Source organism: Sebastes fasciatus, chromosome 24 (assembly GCF_043250625.1).
Source record: "Sebastes fasciatus isolate fSebFas1 chromosome 24, fSebFas1.pri, whole genome shotgun sequence".
Classification (NCBI taxonomy): Eukaryota; Metazoa; Chordata; class Actinopteri; order Perciformes; family Sebastidae; genus Sebastes; species Sebastes fasciatus.
This window is the reverse complement of record NC_133818.1, coordinates 6060017-6087223: the sequence shown is the minus strand read 5'-3', so window position 1 is coordinate 6087223 and position 27207 is coordinate 6060017. Positions and strand designations below refer to the sequence as shown.

At 41.7% G+C, this 27207-nt stretch overlaps 2 protein-coding genes across 2 annotated transcripts in view; both read left to right on the top strand.

Annotated features, from left to right (window-relative positions):
* The window catches only part of LOC141762593 (uncharacterized), a 152876-nt gene that overhangs the window by 25676 nt on the left and 99993 nt on the right, over window positions 1-27207 (top strand). The gene's annotated exons all lie outside the window — the stretch shown is intronic.
* On the top strand, window positions 694-15489 carry rnd3a (Rho family GTPase 3a). The gene is made up of 6 exons (XM_074626507.1): window positions 694-966; window positions 2074-2161; window positions 10832-10941; window positions 12493-12627; window positions 12824-14530; window positions 14855-15489. The coding sequence occupies exons 1-5, from the start codon at window positions 817-819 to the stop codon at window positions 13070-13072; spliced, it is 732 nt and encodes a 243-aa protein (XP_074482608.1). The 5' UTR covers window positions 694-816; the 3' UTR covers window positions 13073-14530; window positions 14855-15489.

Genomic DNA, 27207 nt, shown 5'->3' with positions numbered 1-27207 from the left:
AGTTTCATGATGTTTTCCTAATATTATAATATTAATATATATTTATATATTTCATGTAAGAGTCAGTGTAGTCTCAATCTCTTCCTAATATAATAATATTAATATATTCTTATGTGTATATATATATATATATATATATATATATATAATAATGTTTATATATTCTTATGTATATATATATATAATATATAATATTGTTAATATATTCTTATGTATATTTATATATATATATATAATATATAATATTGATAATATATTCTTATGTATATATATATATAATATATAATATTGTTAATATATTCTTATGTATATTTATATATATATATAATATATAATATTGATAATATATTCTTATGTATATATATATATATATTATATATATATATATATATATATATATATATAATATATATAATATTGCTAATATATTCTTATGTATGTATATATATATATATATAATATATACATATATTATATATATATATAATAATGTTAATATATTCTTATGTTTATATATATCTATAATATATAATAATATTAATATAAAGTTACAGTATGTATTCCAAACGGGGGCGCCATGTTGGTGGTTGCAGGTTGCAGGCTCCTGTGACGCAGCTGTGACGTGGAGGGGCGGAGCCTGCTGTGATTGGCTCCTGCGACGGTATAAAGCAGCCGCCCCCTTTTCACCGGCTCAGAACAGGAGGAGACACCAGAGGAGCAGGCAGAGCACGCTGGGAGAGACACAGTCTGCAGCCTTTACATCAACACAAAACAGGAATTGTGGACCTTTAACGTTTCATTTGCGACTGGAAATCAATGAAGGAGAGACGCTGCAGTCAGAAACTATCTCTGAAGTCCAGCATGGATCCCAGTCAGAGTGTGAAGTGTAAGATAGTGGTGGTGGGAGACAGCCAGTGTGGGAAGACAGCTCTGCTTCACGTGTTCGCCAAGGACTGCTTCCCAGAGGTGAGTCTCATGATGGGAGGGATGGGCTGGTGCTCTACTAGTGATGAAGGACATGCATACAGGGTTATATAGGATGCATCTATATGCATTAGTATGTGTTGCAGCTGTACATGCAGGTTATAGTGGTAACAGTCCTGTAGTATTATGAGTATTGGCACTAGTTATTGCAATTTAAAGGTAATAATCTGTTTATAAGCCTAATTTGGGTTATTTTTCATCAAAGTTTACTGGTATTGGTACTAGTTATTGTAATTTAAAGGTAATACTGTGTTATTCCTCTGTTTATAAGCCTCATTTTGGTCATTTTTTTATCAAAGTTTACTTGTATAGGCACTAGTTATTGTAATTTAAGGGTAATACTCTGTTTATAAGTCTAATTTTGGTCATTTTTCATCATGTATTGGCACTAGTTATTGTAATTTAAAGGTAATAATCTGTTTATAAGCCTAATTTTTGGTAATTTTGCATCAAAGTTTACTTGTATTGACACTAGTTATTGTAATTTAAAGGTAATACTGTGTTATTCCTCTGTTTATAAGCCTCATTTTGGTCATTTTTCATCATAACTACTACAACTAGCATAACAAAATCTAAATTATAAACATAGAATAACCCACTATATACATTAGCAAATGTGCATTAATGTAATTTAAAGGTAATAGTGTGGTATTGCTTTGTTTATAAGCCTCATTTTGGTCATTTTGCATCAAAGTTTACTTGTATTGGCACTAGTTGTTGATAGATAGATAGATAGATAGATAGATAGATAGATATTATTGTGTTAGAGCAGCATGTTATCCAGGCAATGCACAGGAACAGTACATTAAATGTACATGTCAACACTAAAGAAATATATCCAAAGAATACAAAATACAAAGATTATTGGAATACACTATAAATATACCTGACAACGACAACTAGCATACAAAAATCTAAATTATAAACGTAGAATAACCCACTATATACATCAGCTAGTGTGCAATAACATACCTTATACATTAGCAAATGTGCATTATTGTAATTTAAAGGTAATAATGTGTTATTCTTCTGTTTATAAGCCTCATTTTGCTCATTTTTCACACTTCTTTTATTCATATTTCCCTGCAGAGCTATGTCCCCACTGTGTTCGAGAACTACACGGCCAGTTTTGAAATCGACACGCAGAGGATCGAGCTCAGTTTGTGGGACACCTCAGGTAATTATACGCCCCGTCACCTCTCTCTTGTGCTGTGCGCTTCGTGTTGGGTGTAAATCTGTTGTGGTGAAATATGTCCAGACATGTCCAAACATGCAGGTCACTTGCACAAGTGACCCCTGTGGACATGCTCTCCTGCTGGTTAGAGATGATCAGATAGAGTTAAAGCTGCATTTTTGGCATAATAACCTTTCAGCATATTGTAATTCAAGTGCTCTGAGAGAAAACTAGACTTCTGCACCTCCTCATGGCTCTGTTTTCAGCCCGTGACGGGAGACTTTGACCTATCAGAGGTCATTTCAGAGAGAGCGTTCCTATTGGCTGTGCTCTGGCTGGTGGGCGGTGCTTGGTATTTCCTCAACTGATGTCAACATGGCTGCAGGGTTTCCTCATTTTACAGCTAAACATTACACTACAAGATGTTTCTGAAAACATTTGAGTAGAGAAATAGGCATTATAGTAAGAGAATATTGATTCATATTTGATCAGCGCTGCCTAGTTTGATCGTTTGATCGGAGTTTATGAGTGATTGACAGCTGCTCTGAGACTCTGATTGGTTGTTTTCCTCCGGTCTGCAGCACCGGAGGACACAGAGGCACATGATTTTAATCAGATTACTGTCAGGATATAGTGACCGCTTTATAAAAATAGCTTTTTTTTAATCATATTTGCTCCATTTCTACCCACTGCTGCTTTAAAATTGAGCCATATCTTCATGAATTAACTCTGACGCTGAGGTATTTCCCTAAAAAAATCATGTGATATAAAGAGGCTTGCATTTCTGAATAATGAAATGACCCATTTTAATCAATAAAGCTGGGTTAATCCTCCCCCTGAGTCCAGACACGTTTCCCCTCTGATTAGGAACCTTTTACCTACATAGAACCGTTTAGCAGAGTCGAGCGTTAACACAGAAACGCATCAAAGTGCTGGATTCTTTCCCAGCTGAGAAAAACAGAAACAGGGAAAGAAATCATAATGACACATCTGGAGAACACACTTTCGGTTTTCGGGGAAAGTTTTGTTGTGCAACACGTGTCCCCGGCTCCAGCTTTATCACTTGTTTGTCGTACTTTAGCGTTCAGGGTCCAAACCAGCTGCTGCGTCCCCCCCCGTGTGTGAGTGCGTGTGTGTAAACAAACTCAAAACCTTCCCATCCATCAATGCCCGGCAGTGAATAGCCCAGCAGTGAATAGCGTATGGTGTGTGTGTGAGCATGTGTGTGTGTGGTGGGGCGGGGACAAGCAGACGGCCAGCTGTTGCGGGTCTTCGGCCTGGAATTCCTGAACGATGTTTGAGTTGCTTTTGTCGAACTTTAAAAGATCAGAATTAGATTTTTTCTGAGCAGTAAAAGCAAGTTGTTGCTGTGTTTTTACACTTCAGAGTAAGCGATGCTCATTTTCTAGGCTCAGGCGAACAAAACAAGGAGGTCAAATTTCACATTCTTTCACCCTCCGACGCCGTGTGTGTGCTGTGGAAGTGGAAAGGCGAAGAAATGAAAGTCGGGCCAGAGTGAGAATTTAGTTTTATTGCGCCGTGTTGGCCGACCGCCTGGAGCCATTTTTCTTTTTCTCTCTGCCTCATAAAACAGCGAGGGATGGGGTGGCGAAGAGGGGGGGGGAGAGCGCCGTTCCTATTAGATCAGTGGACATGCAGCCAGACTCCCCCACCCAGCATGCACCCACTGACTGATTGATAGGGCTTTCGGCTTGACTGGTCCCTTTGTAGAGACGCCCATCGGCCATTCTGATCGATCCCTTATCTCCTGAGGTGTGCTGTGTTTGACCCCAGCATGCACCGGGACAAAGACTGAAGACAAACACCGCCAACCCCCTCTCCTTCATAAACACACCTACCCACTGTCTTTGTTCTGCAGTGATGAGTAGCTTAATGAGATGGTTGGTGTTTGAAAAGGGAGGGTTGTGGCACTAATTAAGGTCATTAAAGGTAAATGCCTTTGCTTTCCATTTGTCCCCCCACCATCCCCCTCTCACACCCGTGCTTGTCTTTGCTTCCTGGGCCTCAGGGTGGGGCCCGACGAGGCCTGGGCGCAGCCTTTGATGCCTTCGCACGTCTTTCAGCAGCAGAGGAAGCGGTTTATGCTGTCTGCCTGTGTGTTTAAATGAGCTGCAGAAAAAGGTGTTTGGTGTGGAGCGGTAAACAGGAGGAAGGTAAACAGAACGACCCCCGTGGCTCGGCGGCTGTGTGCCCGAGGCCTCTTGTCAATCCAGTTGAAATGAGCAAAAATCCATCTCACAACCTCTAAAGGAGGTAATCACAAGCAGGGCTGCAGCTACGAATGATTTCCTTATTAAAACGTCAGAAAATAGAGGAAAAAAGAGCCCTAGGTGATGTCTTATAATTGCTTTTCCGACTCAAAGATATTTAATTTACAATCATATAGACCTCTTTTCTGTTAGTAAACAAACACCCAGAGAGTAGGAGGAGGCAGAATCATCCTCTCAACACATTAGCTAACGCTGCTTAGCAAGTTTTGTTGGCTTGTTTTCTTATGAAGGAAAGTTTTACTGAATAAGTCACTCACTCTCAGTTAGTGTTAGTGTTGGAGACGGTCTTACAATATTCATATCGTAGCTCACTAGAGCCTCGAATCACAGTTTGTCATCTCAAATGTATGCAACTGCCTCCAGTCTTTCCTTTGTTTTGCCTCCAGCTAACACCATGATGTAGTCTAATCATGACGTCGGCTGTAAAAGGGACTTTTTTTTAACGATTTATTGATTCTTAAACCTGCATAAATGTTTTTTTTTGCAGCACAACAAGCTGTAAACACAACACTGACGTACATATGGCTAACATGTTAGAAAACAGCTGCTTATTTACACATCCAGAGCAGATACGGGGCAACAGTAGCATTCATTTAGGGTTATGTTTCTGGCCACAGAATAAATATAAATCCAGTATTCACTCCTTTTAGCTCTGGTTTGGTCTCCACCATCTCCTTTTTTTAGCTGTTAAATGCTCCATCGTATTCACCAGCTAGTTGCTAACTGTGTCTGTCTGCTATTTGGTGGGTTTATCATCATCATTACAGTCATCTGACCCATTGTTTATATTAAAATATTGATTAGAGCAGCTTTAAAATTGCTGTTCTTTTCGACGTTAATCCCAGAATTGGTTTAATCAGATTGGACACCTTTGCACTGGTGAAATATTCACAATGTGCTTATGTTTGTTTGGACGGTATGAACCAGCTTAGTACTTCACAAATCAGCGTGAGGTGTTTGTTCCAGCTTTCCTCGGCAATTTCCCAAAGCTAGGACAAATAAAAGCCTCAATAAAAAATCTTATCAGGAAAAACAACACAGGAACTCTCACATCAAGGACTCCCCTAGAGACCCCGTGTTAGACCCCACGGAGCTCATTTGATAATATGTATCCCGGGGAACCTTGAGGGAAAGATCTTGTTGTTTTATCTCGAGTGTTGATTTGAACAGCTGCCGACTTTGCACATTAAAAGATGACCCACTTTGGAACAACAGGAAGTTTTTTAAAGGAAGATAATGATAGAGAAGCCCCAGATTACCATTTCTAGAACATGTTGCATGTGTTTCTCCTGTAACGCCAGACAGCTGAACTATGAGACTTTTCCATGCGCTCGGTAAGCTCCTCCGCCGCTGCGCCCCCCACCTCCATTCTTGTGTCGGCGGCCATTGTTGCGTTGGATCACATTTCTAGGCTCAGCGAATTGGAGCCGCATGTCTGGCATTCCTCAGACTGAAGGTTTCTACTTCCTTCTTCACAAAGACCCCCATTGTACCCAGCAGGCCCCGGATCCTTATAGCGGAGTGAAAGAGAAGTTCACTAAAGAGCTACCTCGTTTCCAGGGAGAAATCGAATCATGCTGGAATTTGCAGAGAGAGAGCCTTGAGCAAACGGTGGCGGTGGCGGTGGCGGAGGCGGAGGCGGAGGCGGAGGCGGGGGCGGGGGCGGGGGCGATGGCGATACAGTGTATGAACTTAAGGACAGTGGGATCCTGGGAGAGATTAATAGGCTTCCTGTCTGCTAATGTAGTTGAAGGACTTTCTGTGTGATGTTACACCTGACATTACAATCCGCGTCCGGTCTTGACGCTGAACACCTCGCACTCTTGGCTCTCTGTGACCTCTAAACAAACTTTTATCACCATCCTCCCGGAACCATGCCGAAAGTAGTACTAATAGTTTAGCAACATTTTCTCTCCATCTCTCTAATACTGTATATATTAGCTATTAGATACCTTTACCAATGTGTTTGCAGCAGCAGATATCTTGGTAACCACAGCAACTACAGCTGATGTTGATGCAGGTTACTTCAGTTTAAATTGCCCTTCCTCTCTGTTGACGCTGAATGTGTCTGGCTGGTGAGACGTTGCATATTTAAGCCGAGCGGTTTGGGATGGGTGGACGTTCCTGTCGTCCGTTTGTTGTTTCCACAGGTGTCCCCGAAGGCTTAACGCCTCTCCGCTCAGACACATGCTCTCACCAGCCCCTCAGCCCAGCTCTGCTCAGCTATGTTAGCTATGCAGTAAATCAGCAGGCCTGCAGACCTGTTGGCCATACCTCCAGTCTGTCGGTCGCAGCTGGCTTACCTCAGGCCTGTGTGTGTGTCTGCATGAGATAAAGTACATTTCCATGTCTGTAAGCCATTCATGTGACGGCTGTGCAACAGAAAAGTGGGGATGTCTTAAAACATCATGGAATATCTCAGAACTGTATTTCAGGCAGGAAAACATCAGGAAATACCAGAATCTTTTGTATTTTGGTGGAAGTCAGGGAACATCTGGGGATTTGAATATTGAGTCACATTACATGAATAGAGCATTTTCCAACTCGTTTCATGCTGCATTAAGCAGTGCCTTTCATCCCAGCTGTTGTGGAAATCAGCCTGAAAAAAAAGCACATTAAAGAGGATCTATTATTATAATTATTTTCAGGTGCATACCTGTTTTGGGGGTTTCTACTAGAACATGTTTACATGCTTTAATGTTAAAAAAAACACTTTTTTTTTCTCATACTAGCTGTGCCTCTTTTCACCCTCTGTCTGAAACGCTCTGTTTGAGCTCCGCCCCCAAAAAAAGCCCAGTCTCCTCTGATTGGTCAGCTGGCCCGCTCTGTTGTGATTGGTCAACCGAACCAAACTCTTCGGACTCAGCTCCAGCTCCGCTTTAATTAGCTTTGTTTGAGGGCGTGCCAGACTAGCCGTAATGCGAATATGTTACTTGGTGACATCACTACGTTACGGAAGAGAAGGCGGGACTTCAAGCCAGGCTTTTCAGGCAGTTCAGGAGCAGTGTTTCTCTCTTTTTGGCGTGGACTTTGGGTTAGGGATGCACCGATACCGGACCGGATATCGAGCCGTTACTGACTCAAATAGCTGGATCGGGTATTCGTGACAATAGGGCCGATATTTTTAATTCAATTATGTTTATATACTAACAATGTCATTTATATTTTCCGTTTAGTTTAGACCAATTTGTTTTTACAAAGTTGCTGGTGCACGATTTGTTATTTTAATACAATTCAGATCCCAGTCACGTCCACACAATGAAGCATACAGCTTAGTAATTAAGCACGGTTTATTCGGTATATACCCAAAGTCCAGGTATCATTATCGGTATCAGGACTGAAACAGTCGTATTGGTGCATCCCTACTTTGGGCTTTGTAACTTTGCAGACCTTTTACATGCACAAAAAACGATCTAACACACTGAAGGAAAAAGCCCAAAAGCATAATAGTTCCTCTTTAACAAACCAGGAAGGAAGAACATTTTTACATTTTCTTCCTGCTTAGTCATGGAAAGTTTTTCATCAGGACCACAGTGGACGTTAAGTATTGTCTTGCAGTATATCGAATCCTCTCTTGTCATTGTGGATTCATTTGCTGCGAGCAAGACACAAGGGGGATATATGTTTAAGAGAAGGCGAGAGGGCGGTGGAGTGTGTGTTTAAAGGACGGACAGGGAGGACAGGGCGTGTGTCTTCCTTCCAGATTTAGAGATCCTGTGGGAGAACAATGACAGAAGCTAATTAGATGACGGTCACCAGGTCTTGTGTGTGTGTGTGTGTGTGTGTATGTGTGTGTGTGCTAGCGGTGGGATTTCCTCTTATCTTTCCGGTTGGCAGGACGATGACCTCAACGTTTAGTTTAGTCCCAGACGCAGGCCTAATGCAGCAAACGGCAGACAAGAGAGAAAACGTCTCCTATTAAAAGTCTCCTGAACACCATTAACAGACCTGCACAGAGACACATTTTGATCCTCCGGTAAAGTTTCCTGTTTGTGTTTGGTTTGCTGAGATGCGCTCGGAGGATTTGCAGCTATAAATACTTTAATCACCAGGTAAATTCACAGGAATATGTGCAGAGGTGCATGGAAACCACACACTGCACCCAGCAACTCAGATATGTGTGTCTCCCTTCATTGGTCAAACCAATCAATTCATTGTAAAATGTCAACTGAATCTACAGCTTACCCTTTCAGTCGCAGGGTCTTATTTTCCCAGTGATTGGTTCCAGGCAGTCAAGGCTGACACACAAAAAAAGGAAAACCTTCAAACAATGCATTGCGGTCGTGATTGATTGTGAGACAGCCGTGAAAAATGGGAAATTAATTCTTGCGGGGATCCCACATTCCTGTTCGCCTTGTTCTTCCCATGTCGTGTCGATGATAGCGGCTCAGAGTCGGGCCTTTTTGTTTCGGTGGTGTCACCTATCAGGCGGCTTTCCAACATATCCTCGGGGAGGGAGTGGGAAAGCAACGAGCCTGTTCTCATCTGAAACACATTGTGTTCAGATCAAGACATCAGAATAATTTATTCGGTGTAGTTCCTGGCGTTTTTTGGAATAGTAAAATGCATCGGGTGTTTTCACACTTGGTGATTCAGCATTTTTGGGTGCCAAAAAAACTCAGACTCCTCTGAAACGAACCGAACTCGGGAGTTGGTCTTGAGTACGGTTCGCTTCAGGTCCATGTTGCAGTTCGCTTAACCTGTATATCGTGAACACAAAGCGCTCCAGCGTCGCTTTAGGGATGTCACGAGAACCGATACTTCCACACCAAGTCGATGCAAAAAATTCTGAAGACGTGACGCTACTCGTTTTTCTACAGAAACGCAGGTAACCGTATGTACCGTACTAATGGCGTCCCGGGGACAAAAGAAAATGTTTTTAAAGGTTTTACAATATGAAATAGAGACACTATGCATGTGCATTTTATGTCTGTATCAGTCCTGCTCCCAAATGCTTGTTATGATTGTAATAATTGATGACAAAAACACAATAATAATTGCATTGATTGCACATGCAGAACATCATAAAACACCGTAAAACACCATACTTAAAAATCGCTAAACACCCAAGTACCGTGATAGTATTGAATCAGGATATAGGTGAATCGTCCCAGCCCTAGTAGTCAGTGGCACAACCCTGGTCAAACAAAGAGGTTATGTTCTAATATCATTTCTTATATTATTTAAATGTGACTTTGTTGCACTCTGTCGGGTTTCGGCCTACAGTTTTCACAGTATTGTTTATTGTCCCCGTTGGATGTAGCAGTGATCTAACCGGCCCGTTTGACCTCCTCCCCCCCCACCGGCTCAAACTCTGGGAATGTACGATTGTGGACACAGATACGGTTCAGATTTCTGTATGCAGCAGCGCTGCGTTTATTGTGCACACATCAGCTATCGTCATGCTTTGTTGTGCGAGGCCCAGGCCTGGAAGGAAGCGCAGATTGTATAAACGGTGTCGTCTCCCATCCAGACTGTTTAGATTAGGAAAACTAGATCCCTGAGAGTGTGTGTGTGTGTGTGTGTGTGCACATGACGGCGGCACATTCCTGGCTTTTCTCCACGGCAGTGTTTGGAAAAGACCTCCCAGGGGAACCTTCATTTACCAAAAACTAAATTCTCCAGATTCTTGGCAGCCGGTTGTGTGTGGTCAGCTCGAGCTCGTCATGTGATCTTGACTCACCTTGACATTACGCCACCCTCCTCCACCCTCCCTTCCCCTCCCTTCACCCTCCCTTCCCCTCCCCTCCCTTCCTCTCCGGAGATGTTTCAGTCTGCCGGAGAGAGATGGGCGTCTCCCTCACACATGGTTTCAATCTGGAGTATGGCAGTCATTTCCCGCTCTGAAGTTCTCCGTTTCTCCGGAGAGGATTTCTTCAACAAGTGATCACGTCGTAGTCAGCACATTTTTTCGACTGATGCGGCATTATTTGTTTTTCCTCGCCTAGTTGCTAGGGATTATGGCTGAGCTGCAATCATACCATATGAGAATAACTGTCAGAAATGCTTTAGAGTTGAAAGCGGTGATTTGGCCGCTTTCATGCTTTCAAGAAATGTGTTTGTGGTTTTTCTGTAGAGTTTAGTTGCTGGTATTTCCTTTTTTCAGGGAGGAATTTTAGGCCTCTGGGAAAAAAAGTCCCTTCTACCGTCACAGTCTTGAATTCGGGGAACCTGTGCTAATCCTTGTGGCACAAGTTGTGCAATTTTCTGGTGTATGCACTTGGATAAAAAAAAATTTCTCAACAGGGCAATGCAAACGTGCAAAGCAGGAATATGAAAAACCCATGTGCAAGCTTTTATAAGAACTAACAAAATCAGTTTTTGATGAAAAGCCGTGCTTGTATGTACATTTGTCATGAGCCTCTTGTTTTTTCTGTTTCAGGATCTCCGTACTACGACAACGTGAGGCCTCTCTCCTACCCCGACTCTGACGCCGTCCTCATCTGCTTCGACATCAGCCGCCCTGAAACCCTCGACAGCGTCATGAAGAAGGTTTGTAACTCTTCACATTCATTCAAGAGGCGATCATCGAGCCTTTTGATAGGCTCAGTCGGAAGTCTTTTAGCTTTTAGACTCTAATCACTCCTCCACTGTAAAGTCTTTGATTTAGTTTGATCCGCTGACAAAGGCCAAGTCTGCAGTCAAGAGGTTTTTCTCAGTCGCGTCAGATCTTGTGATGTGAGGATGTAAAGCCGTAGTGTGTGTTAAATCCCCGGAGCGTCTGGTAGAAGGAAGTAAACGCTCTTTACTGACCGACGTTTAAACTGAGGTGTCGTCGCCAGTTACTCACATGGAGCTGCCCGGGGGTTAAACGTCTGATGACTGTGGTCGCACTGGCTGACTCCCACATGTGTGCACTGAACATGAAGCAGGACATGCAGCAGCAGTCATCTGACTTTGCTAAAACATGTAAAAGCCTTGTTTTTGGACAGTGGAAAGCACCTGGTGGTGCTCTTCATTTATAAGGAACTTCCTGTTTTCATGACTTAAGTTTACTGTGTTTCCTTAAAGGGATAGTTTGGGTGTTTTAAAGTGGAGTTGTACGAGGTACTTATCCATAGTCAGGGTATTACCTTCAATAGATGACGACCCCAGTTTGGAGAAACAGACAGGAGTACCAGCACGGGAGCAAAGCAATGTACTGCTGTGGACGAGGGCAGCAGCAAAACCTATTTTAGACACATAAAAGAATCAATATCAGTTTAAGTGTACTCTATATTTAGAGTATTTTCACAGCTTTACCTTGCCACCAGACGGCCTTTTCTAATCTATGCTCGCGCCAAAGCCAGTAGGAGTCTTGTTGCTTTGGCGGATAGATAACGGCTTCAATTCCCAGTTTGAAACATAGACTGTACAGCTGTTTCATAGCAAGATAAACCAGCAAAAATATTCTAAATATAGCATAAACTGATTTTTTTTAGGTGTTTAAAATACGTTTCTCCAAACTGGGGGTAATACACTGACTATGGAGAAGTACCTCATACAACCCCACTTCAAAAACACCCAAACTATCCCTTTACCATTGTGTCAGCCACAGGTCATGTTTCAGACAATGCGCGTGATCAGAATTAGCATTGGTCTCATTGGCTCGTAGTCAAGTGGTGTTTGTGCAGACAGAAAGTGACAGACGAGGTGTACAACAACTTCCTCTTTGGATGTTGATCTTGATCCCCTGACCAGCCGGCCGTCCGGCCAACCAGTCAGCCCTGAGGCACATTAGCCTCAGATTAAAGCCCCTGGAGAAATACCATCGATCACAGAGCGTGTATTGTTAGTCAGGGAGGAAGCGTGGGGATTATTTGTAGTTCGTTTCCAGGGTTGAAAGCGTGAGGGGGGCTGCAGGAAGTGGCAGCTTTAACCTTTGTACTTAGAGGACGGGTGACGGATGGGGGGGGGGTTGAACTCATGGGATGTTGTGTCAGGTCGTTCTGGCCAACATGCATATTTGAACACTTTATTGCCGTTAAATGAATGTAGATCATTTCTCATTTTCCCCACTCCTGTTGAATGAATTAAAAGGTTTTCTTTGTTTTTCCTCCACAGTGGAAAGGGGAGATCCAGGAGTTTTGTCCCAACACTAAGATGCTGTTGGTCGGATGCAAGTCAGACTTGCGCACTGACCTGAACACGCTGGTGGAGCTGTCCAACCACAGACAGACACCCGTCTCCTATGACCAGGTATGCACATTAAAAGTGCTGTAAATGACACATATTTTGTGACTGGATTCATTCATGAATAATCGCTTATTGTGTTCAATTTTAAGCCATAACTGATCCCTAAGAGAAAATCCTGTCGGCATTGTGCTTAGAAAATGACCTGACCTGCGAGCCCTTTTCTTCCGGCGCTGACCGTGTTTGACCTCTCCCTCCTCAGGGTTCCAGCATGGCCAAGCAGATCTCGGCGCCCTACATCGAGTGCTCGGCCCAGCAGTCGGAGAACAGCGTCAGAGACATTTTCCACGTGGCCACGCTGGCGTGCATCAACAAGAACAACAAGAACGTCAAGCGCAGCAAGGCCACCCGCGGCAACAAGAGGATTTCACACATGCCCGGCAGGCCCGACCTGGCGGCCGTGGCCTCGGACCTCCGGAAGGACAAAGCCAAAAGTTGCTCGGTCATGTGACTGATCAGACTGCGGCGGATTAGACTGAGGATGAGGACAGAGCACAGTGCAAGCAGGAAGCTGTGGGGCGACGCTCTTTCCTGCATGCGAAAGACCCCTTATTTGTCCGGAGAGGGGTTTTATAAGCTTCAATTCATGTACATGTTACTGGAATACTCTGCACCGGTGGAGACTCAATGCGTAGTAGCGTCCCAATCCATGTGGCCCCGCCAGACTAGGAAGCTATCCGTCAGCGAGCTACCTGCTCGGGGAAGTGACCCGCTTCCTCCGGGAGGACGGAGCGGATACGGTGGAGGCTTTCCACGCCGACAGGAAATGAGCAGGAGGAGTGATGTCATGAGGAGACGCTCGTTCGTAAAGGAAGAACATGTGATCTTTTGAATGAGAGCCAAAGCCGGCGATGGGGGGTTTGCTGCTCGCAGGAAAAAAAAAAGAGACGCTGGATCAAAGAGGTTTTGCTCGAAGGGCTTAAACACCAACTCGTACTGATTCACGCTCACCCCCTGCTCCTGTAACTGTAGCGCAGAGGACATTGGAAGAGGAAGTTCGTGGTCCTGACGCTGTTTGTCCCCTGTCTCTGATATGTTGTCGGTATAATGTGAAGTCATTGGTGTGTAACTGCATCATTGTTTTATTTTAGCTTCATCCTGTTGAGTTGCTGATCCTCAACGATTCTTGCGTTCGTAACTGCACGTTTGTAGCAGACATTTTGTGCCCGTTTATTTCAACACCTGCAGACACTCTGATGACAGATTAACTGTGGTTAACTGACAGGTTTATGGACTCCTCTGTATTTCGTAAGTAGAATGACTCAAAGCTGTAGTCACCCTTCAGGCCAACAAGTCCACGTGATAAACAATTTGGCCCTTCAGTTAGTGACACTGTTTGGAAACAACAAAACACAAATAACTTGCGCAACACGTTTTAAAAACCTTAATGGGCCGACAAGCGTCCTGACAGGCTGACAGCCAGTTTGAGCTGTGAGTCACTGCACTTCAGGGAGGGAGTGGAAATGTAAGCAACAATTAAAGCTTGTTTATCAGACTCTGAAAACATCGGAGCTCTCTGCTTTGCTTTTCCTTCAAGTGTTCAGACTCTGCTGTTGGTTAAATCCTCATAAAGGCCCGGTCACGCACGCCAGCAACTACTGGGATCAGACAATTAACTGGTTTCATTACTTTCTAACATTTTATAGACTAAATGACTAATCAAGAAAATAATAAGCAGATTAATCAATAACAAAATTAGCTGGTTGACAATAAACAAGATCATTTTAGCTTGCTAACGTGACGTTGGTTTGGAGAATGGGTCAAAATAACGTCTCCATACAACTAAACTGCATTTTCAATTACGTTTCAGGGGAAACGTATTTTCTCGCGGATTATGGTCACAGTTTTAAACAGTTTTAATCATGTAGAAACAAAACAAAACAAAAAAGCAACCCAACTACTCGGTTAGGTTTAGGCAACAAAATGACTCGGTTAGTTTTAGGCAACAAAACAACTTTGTTAGTTTTAGTCAACAAAACGACTCGGTTAGGTTTAGGCAACAAAACTACTTGGTTAGGTTTAGGCAACAAAATGACTCGGTTAGGTTTAGGCAACAAAACTACTTGGTTAGTTTTAGGCAACAAAACAACTTTGTTAGTTTTAGTCAACAAAACGACTCGGTTAGGTTTAGGCAACAAAACGACTCGGTTAGGTTTAGGCAACAAAACGACTCGGTTAGGTTTAGGCAACAAAACTACTTGATTAGGTTTAGGCAACAAAACGACTCGGTTAGGTTAAGTAAAAAAACATCATGGTTTTGCTTAAAATGACTACGAAATTTAAACAAATCAAAAACGCAACAAAACTACTTGGTTAGGTTTAGTCGAAAAATATTATTTAATATAATTTACTTGTAGTTTCACACGGGACACGAACAGCGGTCTCGAATGTGGAATTCCTGTGTTTTTTGTGAACGTGATCCGCAACAAAATGCGTTTCCCTCGAAATGTAATTCACAATTTCCACTTCCTAATGTGACCGGGCCTTCACTCACGAACTTGTATTTAAAATATAATACAAACAACAAATGGTGTTAATTTGAAAATGAGAAACAGTGTTGTTTACGGTGTACATTTGTGTTTTTCCCCCTAACAGTGCAATTAAGGAGCTGTTTAAATATCAAAGGTATTTGATGCACTTTTAATGTAACTTCCCGATTATCTTGTTGAAATGCCAGCGCTGTCACATTTGGCAGCTCGGTGGTCCAACGCTTATCTTGATTTTCTAATCTGTCGTCTCCTCCCCGTGTACATTATCATGTTTTCTTGAATGTTGATGTCACCTTCAAATGTCTTTGCCAATGTTGTTTGCCGCAATATTTATTGAATTATATATTTTCCCTTTAGAATAAATGCAAATGGAATTGAAGTGAAGTGTTTTCTGTTCATTGAGAGACAACAAGTTACATGGAAAAGAAAAAATACTGAGAAAACAATCACCGTAGATGCCCTACTAAACGGGTTGAATAGTTTTTACACAGCTCTACAGTATGACAACAGTCTTTCCTCTCAGAAAAACAAGTTGGACACGAGTCCCGACCGTCTTGACATCTCAGTGAAAAGCAGGTTTTGTAGCAGCTGAATGGAACAAACAGCTCTCTGTGAGTCAGACAACATCAGCTCGTACAGTATCGCTGGGAGCAGACAATGTCGTACAGGCCCGGGTTGAATTCCCCCCGGAGGGCTGCCGAGCATGCAGACTGCTTTTCCTCACACAGCGAGCCTATATATCACGCAATGACTTCATCACATACACAAGGGCTGAGATGTATGAGGCTGTCAGGGGCAGGAAAACAGGGCTGTCAGGTGAAAAATAAATGTCGGAGATGAAAGACGACACACAACTCCTTGCATTGAGGGAACTTTTCTTATATTAGATAAGTCTTATTTGTTAAGTCTGAAGACTCACTTCTCATATTTCTAAGTGGACGGACATACTGCAGCTACAATATAGAGCAGAGTAACAGCCTTCATAGATTTGATCTCAAGTCTGTATGATGTTTATAGTAAGTTTATTCTTTTTACAACGTGATCTCACAGAAATACTTACGCATTTATGTAAAAACAAATCCAACAATTTAACTGTTTGAAGAACCAAATAAGCTGTATGAGAATAAAAAAAGATGCAAACGTAATGTTAGCTTGGCTCCTGTGGAGTAACACACAATCCTGTCTCCTACAAAATTACGTTCCCAGGCTGTCTTTTTACCCTTCCAAATTAAAGGAACAGTGTGTAACATTTCGGGGGATCTACGTATTAGCAGTTTTCATTAGTGTATAATCACCTGAAACTAAGAATCATAGTGTTTTCGTAAGCTTAGAATGAGCCGTTCATATCTACATTTACATGGCGAGCGAGTCCTCTTCACGGAGTCCACCATGTTTCTACAGTAGCCCAGAACGGACAAACCAAACACTGGCTCTAGAGAGGGCGCCTAGCGTTTTTACGTTACTTAAAGGCCACCGTAGTTTTCCGACTGCTTGTGAAATTGCGTTAACCTGAGTGGATAAACCGTGGTACCGCCAGCTGGTTGCAATCTGCAACCACACTACTTAGATGCCACTAAATCCTACACACGTTACCTTTAAAGGAGAAATGGAATATAATATTTATAACTATGTTTTCATTAGTGTATGATCACCTTAAAATAAGAATCATTGTGTTTTCGTTAGCTTAGAAATTGCCGTTTATATCTACATCGGGAGCGGGTCCTCTTCACGGAGTTGCGACAGTAGCTCAGAACGAACAAACCAAACTCTGGCTCTAGAGAGGGCGCTTAGCGTTTTTACGTTATCTGAAGGCCACCGTAGTTCTCCGACACGCTTGGGAAATTGCGCTAACGTGAGCCGCAGAGTGCAAAACTGTGGTATCGCCCGGCTGGTTGCAATCTGCAACCACACCACTTAGATGCCACTAAATCCTACACATGTTAAAGGAATAGTTCGACAGCTAGCCTAGGTATGTACGGATTTAACAAACGAGATACAAAATGTTATTTCTTGAGCTTTAAAGGTGCTAATAGGTCGATTTTGTTACCTTTGCTGTTGGCAGTTTCCCTGTTTCCAGTCTTTATGCTAAGCTAAGCAAGCCATTGCTTCGTATTTAGTGTACAGACATGAGTGTGGTGTCGATCTTCTCATCTAACTCCTGTAAGAAAGCAAAAAACTAAATCCCCAAAATGTTTTTCTTTCAGTCTTATCTGATGTTGTTCCTGCATTCGGATACAGTAACATATTATTTCCTGCAAAACAACAGCTGCAATTGTTCTTTGGTGTCAATCCCTCATCATTAAACAGCGAGCTAGGGCATCTTTTTCAGAGTAAAGTTTTCCTTCTATTTCCACCAGACACACTAGGGAGTTGTCTGCTGTGCAAGATGTGGATCAAATAACACTTTCTCCACCCAGAGCATAGCCTCATAAACCAGAACGTCTGACATGTCGAGCATTGCTTGTTCTCAACTGGATAAACCTGCTTTTTTTAACCATTATTGCCTCCATTGTCGTTTCATACACTCTCACTTACGTGCACACATATTTGAACGGTGATGTCCACGCACACTCCGAGGCTTGTTGAAAAGCATTTGGGAAATGTAGGACATAACTCAGCGCGGTGGAGAAGAGGGACTGAATTACAACACTTTGTCACCAAGCAACTTCAACACTGACCCTTACAAACAACACAACATATATGTGGCAATTGAACCTTAATTCTACCGCCGGGTCCGTACTGTAATAGTATTTAGCCTGACCCAGATACTGTAATAAGAAAGGAATCCCACTAAACCAGAGCGCCTGGTCTTAAACACTCCCTATTGGTCGGCCGAGCTGGCAGAAAATCAGTCTTTAGCAAGTCTGCAGTCCACCCTGTCTGGATGTGTCCCACAATGTTTTAACAAGTTTTACAGTACTCAGCCATGTTGTTTAAGTATGCGAAGTGAAGTGAGCTAATACATTGATTTCAGATGTGCTGTGGGTGATTTCCGCTGTTTTCCCAAGGTGGTGTCCTTATGGTCTGCAGATGTTCAGACACACTGTTTTTTTAAGCCATACTAGTGTTGGTTGGACCACCACGTCCAGAATGAGATATCTCAACAACTATTGCAAGGATTGCCATGAAATTTGGCACAGACATTCATGGTCCCCAGAGGATGAATCCTACTCACTTTGGTGATCCACTTACATTTCCTTAAGTGCCACAATGAGGTTGACATTTTTACTGTAAATGTCTCTACAGCTATTGGATGGATTGCCATGAAATTTGGTATATATATATATATATATGTGTATAGGCATTCATGGTCCCCAGAGGATGAATCCTCTTGACTTGGCAGTCCCCCGACTTTTCTTCTAGCGCCACCAGCAGGTCAAAGTTGTCACTTATTCTGTGAAATATGTAAACATCTATGTGAAGTATTGGCACAAAATTTGGTACAGACAGCGTTTTCACTTATCCTGTGACATATTTCAACATCTACATGATGTATTGGCACAAAATTTGGTACAGACATTCATAGTCCCCAGAGTATGAATCCTACTGACATTTCCTCTAGATTAATCTCTAAATTAGATGTTTTTTGCCTGAAACTGCATGTGATTATCATGAAGTGGGCATGTCTGTAAAGGGGAGACTCGTGGGTACCCAGAGAACCCATTTTCATTCACATATCTTGAGGTCAGAGGTCAAGGGACCCCTTTGAAAATGTCCATGACAGTTTGGGAATGTAATTTTGTTGGAGACAGGGTTGGGTTGTGAACATAGTAAACACTATAGGCCTACAGTACCTGAGCCTGTTAGCATGCCGATGGTAGCATTAATCTCAAAGCACCACTCTGTCTTAGTACTCACAGAGCCTCTAGCATGGCTGTAAACTCCTTTGTTTAATATAAAACTCTCTGACACAGACATGACTCACGCACACATACGGCGTTGGCATTTATGTGGGATAAATGTGACAAGAAGCCACTCCTATCTGGCACATGGAAAGGTTGAGCTCCATTGTAGCCTTTGGCAGCTCCGTCCCGAAAGACAAGAATTGTTTGAAGAAAAGCGTCATATTCTTTTGTTTACACCTGACTCCCAGTCCGTTAATCTGACGGCTGACAAACTGTGTGCTTTGGAATGGAGCTGGAAGCCACTCCTCGTTGGACATTTTTCATAAATTCACACAAATAAGTGGATAAAAAAAAGCTCTCGATTGCTTATTTGACTTTGATTCATGAAGGGCAAACTATCCTAAGACTATTTTATCAATCAGGATTTCCCTCACGTACAGTTTTGATAAATAGTTTTAATATTAAGCCCACTCTCCGGTGCAAAACAGAATAAATATCTTAATCCGTCTGCAGTAACAGGCTTAGAAAGAGATGGACTCTATTCATCACCATCTTTTGTAGGAGCCATCTTTTTTTTCATCTTGATTAAGGAATAAAATTGCTTGGGTGAACTGTTATGGCAACTCGATTGAGCATGAATGACCATCTATCACACACATATTGCTTTTTATGTGCAATCGACTGCCTGGTATTGAACCGGGTGAAGTCAAGGCCGAGGTGGAAGTGAGTTGTTTCAGGCAACAGCTCAATAAAGCTCATTGCTGCTCGCCCACAGAATATCCTCACACAAGTTCTCTGAAAATGCGAGCTTCCCCGAGTTGTTGGTGTGTTTGTTTGAGCAGCCGCTAACCTCAACCCCCCCACCATTTTCCTGCAGGACCAGCTGGGACGGACGCAGACTGGGAGCGTGTAGATCAATAGGTCTAAACTGGTGGCGCATTGTTTCCCCCCCAATCCTCCTGCCTCAAACAATCAGTCATGCACAGCTGTAAAATAGAGACGGGCTGAAAGCGAAACAATGGGCGTTTTTTTTCCTTCTTTACAGAATAAGCTTGTGCTGAAGGTCTTGAGAAAAGAGGATGAAGAGGAGAACGTGTTCGTGCAGACGGCTTGAGCTTAATGACAAGCCTTTAGTTCATTATGAATGAACTGGTGGGAAAATGTGGCTTAATCTAAAATGCTGACACAGCGAGGCGAAGTATAACAGTGTAGAGCCTTTTGTATGTATCCTCATACAACGGTATCGTATGATATCTTTTGAAAAGTTATACCTCATTTTTCATGCATCTTCCTACAAATGTCGTGTCAATTTCCGCTCCAGTCTTTTCGAAATAAACTTCCGTCTTCACAGGAAAGTACTTAGTTAGGTTTAGGCAACAAAACTATTTAGTTTAGGAGAAGATCGTGGTTTTGGGTTGAAATAACACCGAAAGTGGTGTAACTTAAGTACAGAAGGTATTTGATTTAAAACAACTTAGTTAGGTTTAGGAAAGGATTGTGGTTTGGGTTGAAATAACATCGTATGTGTTGTAACTTAAGTACGAAAGGTACGCGACAAAAACTACTTAGTTAGGTTTAGGAAAAGATTGTGGTTTGCGTTAAACTACACCAAAAGTGGTGTAACTTAAGTATGGGATGTACGCAACAAAAAATACTTACGTTTAGGAAAAGATCGTGGTTTGTGTTAAACTACACCGAAAGTGGCGTAACTCAAGTACAGAAGGTATGCGACAAAACACTACTTAGTTAGGTCTAGAAAAGGATCATGGTTTGGGTTGAAATAACATCGTAAGTGTTGTAACGTAAGTACAAAAGGTACGCGACAAAAACTACTTAGTTAGGTTTAGGAAAAGATCGTAGTTTGGGTTGAAATAACACCGAAAGTGGCGTAACTTAAGTACGGAACATGCATGAAAAGAACTACATAGTTAGGCTTAGGAAAAGATCGTGGTTTGCGTTAAACTACACCGAAAGTGGCGTAACTCAACTATGGAATTTACGCAACAAACACTACTTTGTTAGGTTTAGGAAAAGATCGTTTGGGTTAAAACAACACATAAAGTGGCGTAACTTAAGTACGGAAGGTATGCGACAAAAATGGCCATATGTGTATATATATAAATGTATAAATGTTTCCTGGTGTTCATATCTGCATTATTAGATTTTCTCATCATCATCTCATATACTATTTATGTGCTATAGTCATTCTCTTATGTGTAGAAAAGATCACTGAAAAATCATTTCAGTTGTGGCTTGTAATATTTAACTCAGTGTGTGATTTAAAGAGCCCCAAAACTCTGTTTCAAATCTTCACTACAACATTAAATATTCATGACTAAATAAGAAACAATCAAAGTTAAATTTGGAAAAACATCCTTATTTATTATTTATTAAGACTTTAAAGCAACGTTTGTAACATTAGCCACCATAATCTGGTCCTACCAGACCAAGTTAGACTGCAACAGCAAAATCCCTAGGTGTATTGGACTGAGTAATGGTGAGTTTTATTAGTTTTTAAGAAGAAGAATGTGTATTCTTTCGAAAATTACAGAGTCTCACTTTAATGCTTTTTTGTTAAAAACAAAGAACTTTTAACCAAATTAAAAGCTATTATTTCAGCTTGGACCACTGCCTGATAGTGCATCCTTATTGTACTAATGAGTTCTACTTTTCACGTCAGCTCTCATGCGATCCACCATCAGTATATTATTATTTCAGTGAAACTTTTCCACATTGGCTCACTGCTGCCCTCCATGGGGTATTGAGTTTGGAGACGACTGTGGGAACAACAGGAAAAGCTTTTCATGAGAGGAATGTTTCTGTGGTGAGCTGCCGAGCCGCTGCCAATTCACCAGAAAAAGGTCCTGACTCATGTTTTACTGGATACAGTTTGCTGTTACGCCACAGTTTTCAGAGGCACAAATCGAGCTTTGACTGTAAAGCTCAAAGCTGTTTTGACATTTACATTTGACATTAAATAACAGATTATTATACTCTGTATTCCATCATCTTTCTCTGGTCTGGTTTACCATATGTCGGATCCTCACCGAGGGCTACATGCAGACCGCTGACCTCCTGCCTCTCTCCTCTCTCTTTGCCATCTGCTCCCCGGCTCGCCCTTTTTGGTCAGAGGCCAAACGCAACACATGTCTCAGCATGTTGTCCGGAGAGAGTCCTCATCGCCTGCTTAAGCTCTAAATTTATCTCCTCCGTAGCAATAAGATCAGTCAACATCATGCATGCTAACGTGGGCTGCAGCCAATGATCCACTGGGGACAAACAGTTGGACCTCAAGGAGCAAAACTTAAAGCGACGCAACACAAAAATACATTTATTTTAGCCACTGTGGCTCCACCACTTTGGTGAACTATTGGATAGATTTTCATTCATGGTTCCCAGAGGATAAATTCGTTGTCACTTCACAATAAATTTCATTCACTTTGATGATCCTGTAATTTTTCTTTAAGCACCATCAATTACCATAATGTCAATTTACCCAATACTTCAATCCACAAATTTGTTTATATTTCATAGTATGTATATGTATCTTCTCCTATACGAAATGTGAAATTAATTACTTAATCTGTATGTATGTTTTATTTTATTAATTTTGTGTTTACTGGCTTTTTTATTTATTTATTTATTTATTTATTTATTTATTTATTTATTTATTTATTTATTTATTTATTTATTTATTTATTTATTCATTTATTTATTTGTTATTTACAATTTGTTTTTTATTTTTTATATTATTTTTTTATTCGTACTACTCAATTTTGAACCAAGTGAAAACTAAAGTGAAAATGCTCTATGTTAAATATCTGTGAATAATGTTCTTTATATATATATATATATATATATATATAGTATATTCTATCTGTTCTTTTTAAATAAAAATACCATCAAAAAACTTGCTAAACTAGGTTAGTGAACAAAGTAATGCACTGTAATTCATAAATAATAAGTAATAAGTAAGATAGTCACTATCTTAGTTTAGCAAGTAAGCATGCTAACATTTGCTTATCAGCACAGTACAGCTGAGAGTGATGGGGATGCCGGTAGTTTTGCAGGTATTTGGTTGTAAACCAAAGTACTGGGCAAATTGACGTTATTAAAGAAAAGTTATGCTTGTGTTTTTGTGCACATTTTCCGATGCCGGTAGAAGTTTTTCGATAATGAAGACAACATTTTACCTTCTCAAAAAGATAGCAAAGCCATCCCCAGAGCAAACGTTCTCCTCTTGTACAGTGAATGAAAGAATGTAAACAGCATTATTCAGGTATGTGTTTGCACAGCAGGTGTGTTCCTTTTCATTAGCTCGACAAATATGTGTTTTATGATTCAGCCAGCGAAGTCCCTTCTCTTCTCGTCTCTCCATCTTGTTATTAAGCCGCCTCTCCTCCGGGCTTTAACCTCGTTAACCTTCGCCAATCATCACTTCCTGTCCAGCAGTCCCACACGTGGGACACTTGGGGTCACAACTAATCCAGATTCCCGCCATTCTCAATGAAGCATTAACGCCTTTGAGTGTTTGTTTGTTTATTAGTTCATTTACAGTATCTCCATGAGCCGAGGACCCCCCCTAAAGATTAGAGAAACTGGAGCGTCACTAGATCACTTTGTGTGAGAGACACAGTGACACCCGCCTCCTGCTGAGTGTGTTTACTTCACCAGGAACAAAAACGCACTCGGGATTCCCACCTGCCCCGATTAGCATGCCCGCCACCCATCAACACCCCCCCTACTGCGCCACTGATGCTACATTGAGCCAAAGACGCTTATCAGTTGTCAGCCGCTCCTGGAGCGCTGCTGCAGCCCTGCTGTGCGTTTGTTATGCTGTGACTCAATTTGCTTCAAAATCTCATTTCCACCCGCGGACATTGTTTTGTTCTGATGAGCTGCTAATGTCTCAGATCTCATTTTGTTAGTAAAAATGACAAGTTTTTATTGTAGCAGAAGGAAAATGTTGCCTGAAGTCTCATCCATACAGGCTCATTAGCCGGGTTTCCACCCAAAGTTCCCAGGACTTTGTTTCACATTTCTTTTTCAGCATGAAATCAATTCGTATGTAATCCACGTAATTGTGAACTGGGAAGTTTAAAGAGCAGCTAATGTCATGTAGGGAGGATGTTTGGGGTGGATGGATGGGTGAAAAAAACACAGGACTTTTGCCCAGTAGACCGGTGTTGGTGTCCCGTTTGAAACCAGAAGTCAAAATTGAACTTCCGTACCTTATGTTACGGCACTTTCAGTGTTATTTTAACCAAAACCATAATCTTTTCCTAAAGCTATCTAAGTAGATTTGTCACGTTACTTCTGTACTTACGTTACAGCACTGTTGGAGTTATTTGAACCCAAACTGTGATCTTTTCCAAAAGCTAACTAAGTAGTTTTTGTCATGTAACTTCCGTACTTAAGTTACGGCATTTCCGGAGTTATTTTAACCGAAACCAAAGTAGTTTTTATGATGTAACTTCCGTACTTAAGTTACGGCATTTCCAGAGTTATTTTAACTGAAACCAAAGTAGTTTTTATGATGTAACTTCCGTACTTAAGTTACGGCATTTCCAGAGTTATTTTAACCGAAACCAAAGTAGTTTTTATGATGTAACTTCCGTACTTAAGTTACGCCACTTCCGGTGTTATTTTAACCCAAAGCCACAATCTTTTCCTAGACCTAACTTAGTAGTTTTTGTCATGTAACTTCCGTACTTAAGTTACAGCATTGCCGGGGTTATTTTAACCGAAACCGTGGTCTTTTCCTAAAGCTATCTAAGTAGTTTATGTCATGTAACTTCCGTACTTAAGTCACGGCACTTCCGTTGTTTTTTTAATCGAACCCACGATCTTTTCCTAAACCTAATTAAGTAGTTTTATTTTGAAAAGACTGGAGTGGAAATTGACATGTGCTGGATATTCATAGGAAAAAGCATGAAAAAATAGTTTACAGTCGTGCTGAGCGTCACGAAAACAAAGGGAAATTTGTGTCTATGTACACGAATCAGATAGATTCCATTTTGTGACTATTTCACGACCTGCGGTGACACTGTGTTGGCACGCCTGTTTCATCTAAAAAACATTTGGTCTTGCCACAACGATATTTACTGCTGCATATATTTACCACTCAGTGTTGGTCATCCCTGCAAACTCCACCCCGAAAGTTGCTTTACTTCCAGAAAGTCCTTCCCCCCCAACCAGGGCCTTTTTAGGTTCCTGTGGTGGAAACAGGGCGTATAAATATCACAGAAAAAGCTTGAGGTAAAGCCAAACGAAACCAATCTTAACATGCTATTTCTGCACATTTCAGAGATGGTTCCCACTCACTGATCATCTTCTTAATCAAACTTGTCTTATCCATTTGGTACCTCTCCTGTCTCGGGCTGTTAAATCACACTTACATCCCTGCAGCGGCTGTTTGTTAATGGACTGTAATGCAGTCAGACGCATTAGCTCAGCGGAGAGCCTCTCAAATTGCTTTTGTATGAGGGTGGAGAGATTTTTGCAGTCCACCCACACTTCTGACTTTAAAAGTACACTTTGATAGCTGAATACAGATAGAAATGCGAGGAGGTGGCGTCTCCACACGCCTCTAAACTGTGGGTGACGGGCATCTCAGCAGGGAGGAAGGGGGGAGGAGGACTCCGTATGCTGATGGTGCATCATTAGCATAACTGTTTACTAAGCCGATCAACCCCCTGCCAAGGTCAGATATGGACCAATGAGGTGTCAGCCTCTGATTTTGTTGTATTTCCGTGGTAACAGAGTTTTTTTTTTGCATCATACATGACGAGAGAGAGTGGAAATAGGAACGAGAAGGGAGAATGCCACATGTAGTGGCTGAATGTTATCAATATCACCTTTAAAGGTCCCATATTATGCTTCTTTTCAGGTTCATAGTATTTATAGTATTATAAAAAATTAGTATTTCTGTTTCTACTAGAGGGGCTGCACGGTGGTGCAGTGGTTAGCACTGGCGCCTCACAGCTAGAGGGTTGCAGGTTCGAATCCGGCTTGGGACCCTTCTGTGTGGAGTTTGCATGTTCTCCCCGTGTTAGCGTGGGTTTTCTCCGGGTACTCCGGTTTCCTCCCACAGTCCAAAGACATGCAGGTTAGGTTAATTGTGGACTCTAAAATTGCCCGTAGGTGTGAATGTGAGCGTGAATGGTTGTATGTCTCTATGTGTCAGCCCTGCGATGGACTGGCGACCTGTCCAGGGTGTACCCTGCCTTCGCCCAATGTCGGCTGGGATCGGCTCCAGCCCCCCCGCGACCCCTAACGGGATAAGCGGTTGCAGATGGATGGATGGATGGTTTCTACTAGAACATGTTTACATGCTTTAATGATCAAAACACAATTTATTTTCCTCATACTGTCTGCCTGAATATACCTGTCTGTCGGAAACGCTCCGTTTTAGCGCATTTCAATGGAATTGCAACAGAATTCCGTTGCTAGGCAACAGCTTGGTTCCATGTTTACTTCCTGTCAGCTGATGTCATTCATATACACTGCAAACGGAAATAAACTGGTACACATTTAGAACGTTTAAAACTGTGAAATTGTCTAAATATTGTATATTTGTGACATCACAAAATGACAGAAATCCTGACGGCTTATTTAAAGGCACAGTTTCTGAATACGGCATGTTTGTATTTCTCCGTGGATTGAGCATTTGGATACTTTCAGAGTATTTATATATCACTTAAACCTGCTTTATAATAAAAAAAAGACAATATGGGACCTTTAAAAGCAACATGTTGAAGCCATGTAGCAGATTTTATTGTCGTTATTGTTTCATCAACTTCCCTTAGAGGAGCAATAATACAGTTTACTTTGGGACAGACCACTTAATTAACAATAAATTAATTTATCTGTTCCATCAGAAGCAAATGCTATTAATCACATGCACTAAAGACTTTTCCTGAAGCCGTTGCTGTGAACATAAATCAGTTTGAAGGGTCAAAGTGTGCAACCAGTAGCTCCGTCTTTACACTTCCACTTTAAGCTCGCTAGATAAAATCTCCTCAGCCTTTTAAAATTAAACTGCCAAGGTTAGGTGGCCCACACACACACATAGAAACCTCTGGAATCAAACTGTGTGTGGAGATTAGAGGTGAGTCCATAGGGTTTGTGCAGACTTGGCTTATCAGCAGCGTGCAGCCTACTGACTCTTCACCTATCAGCCATCTCTGAGGCAAAGCCAAAGATTGAGGATGGATCACAGATGGAAGAAGCAACACTATTATTAGAAACCT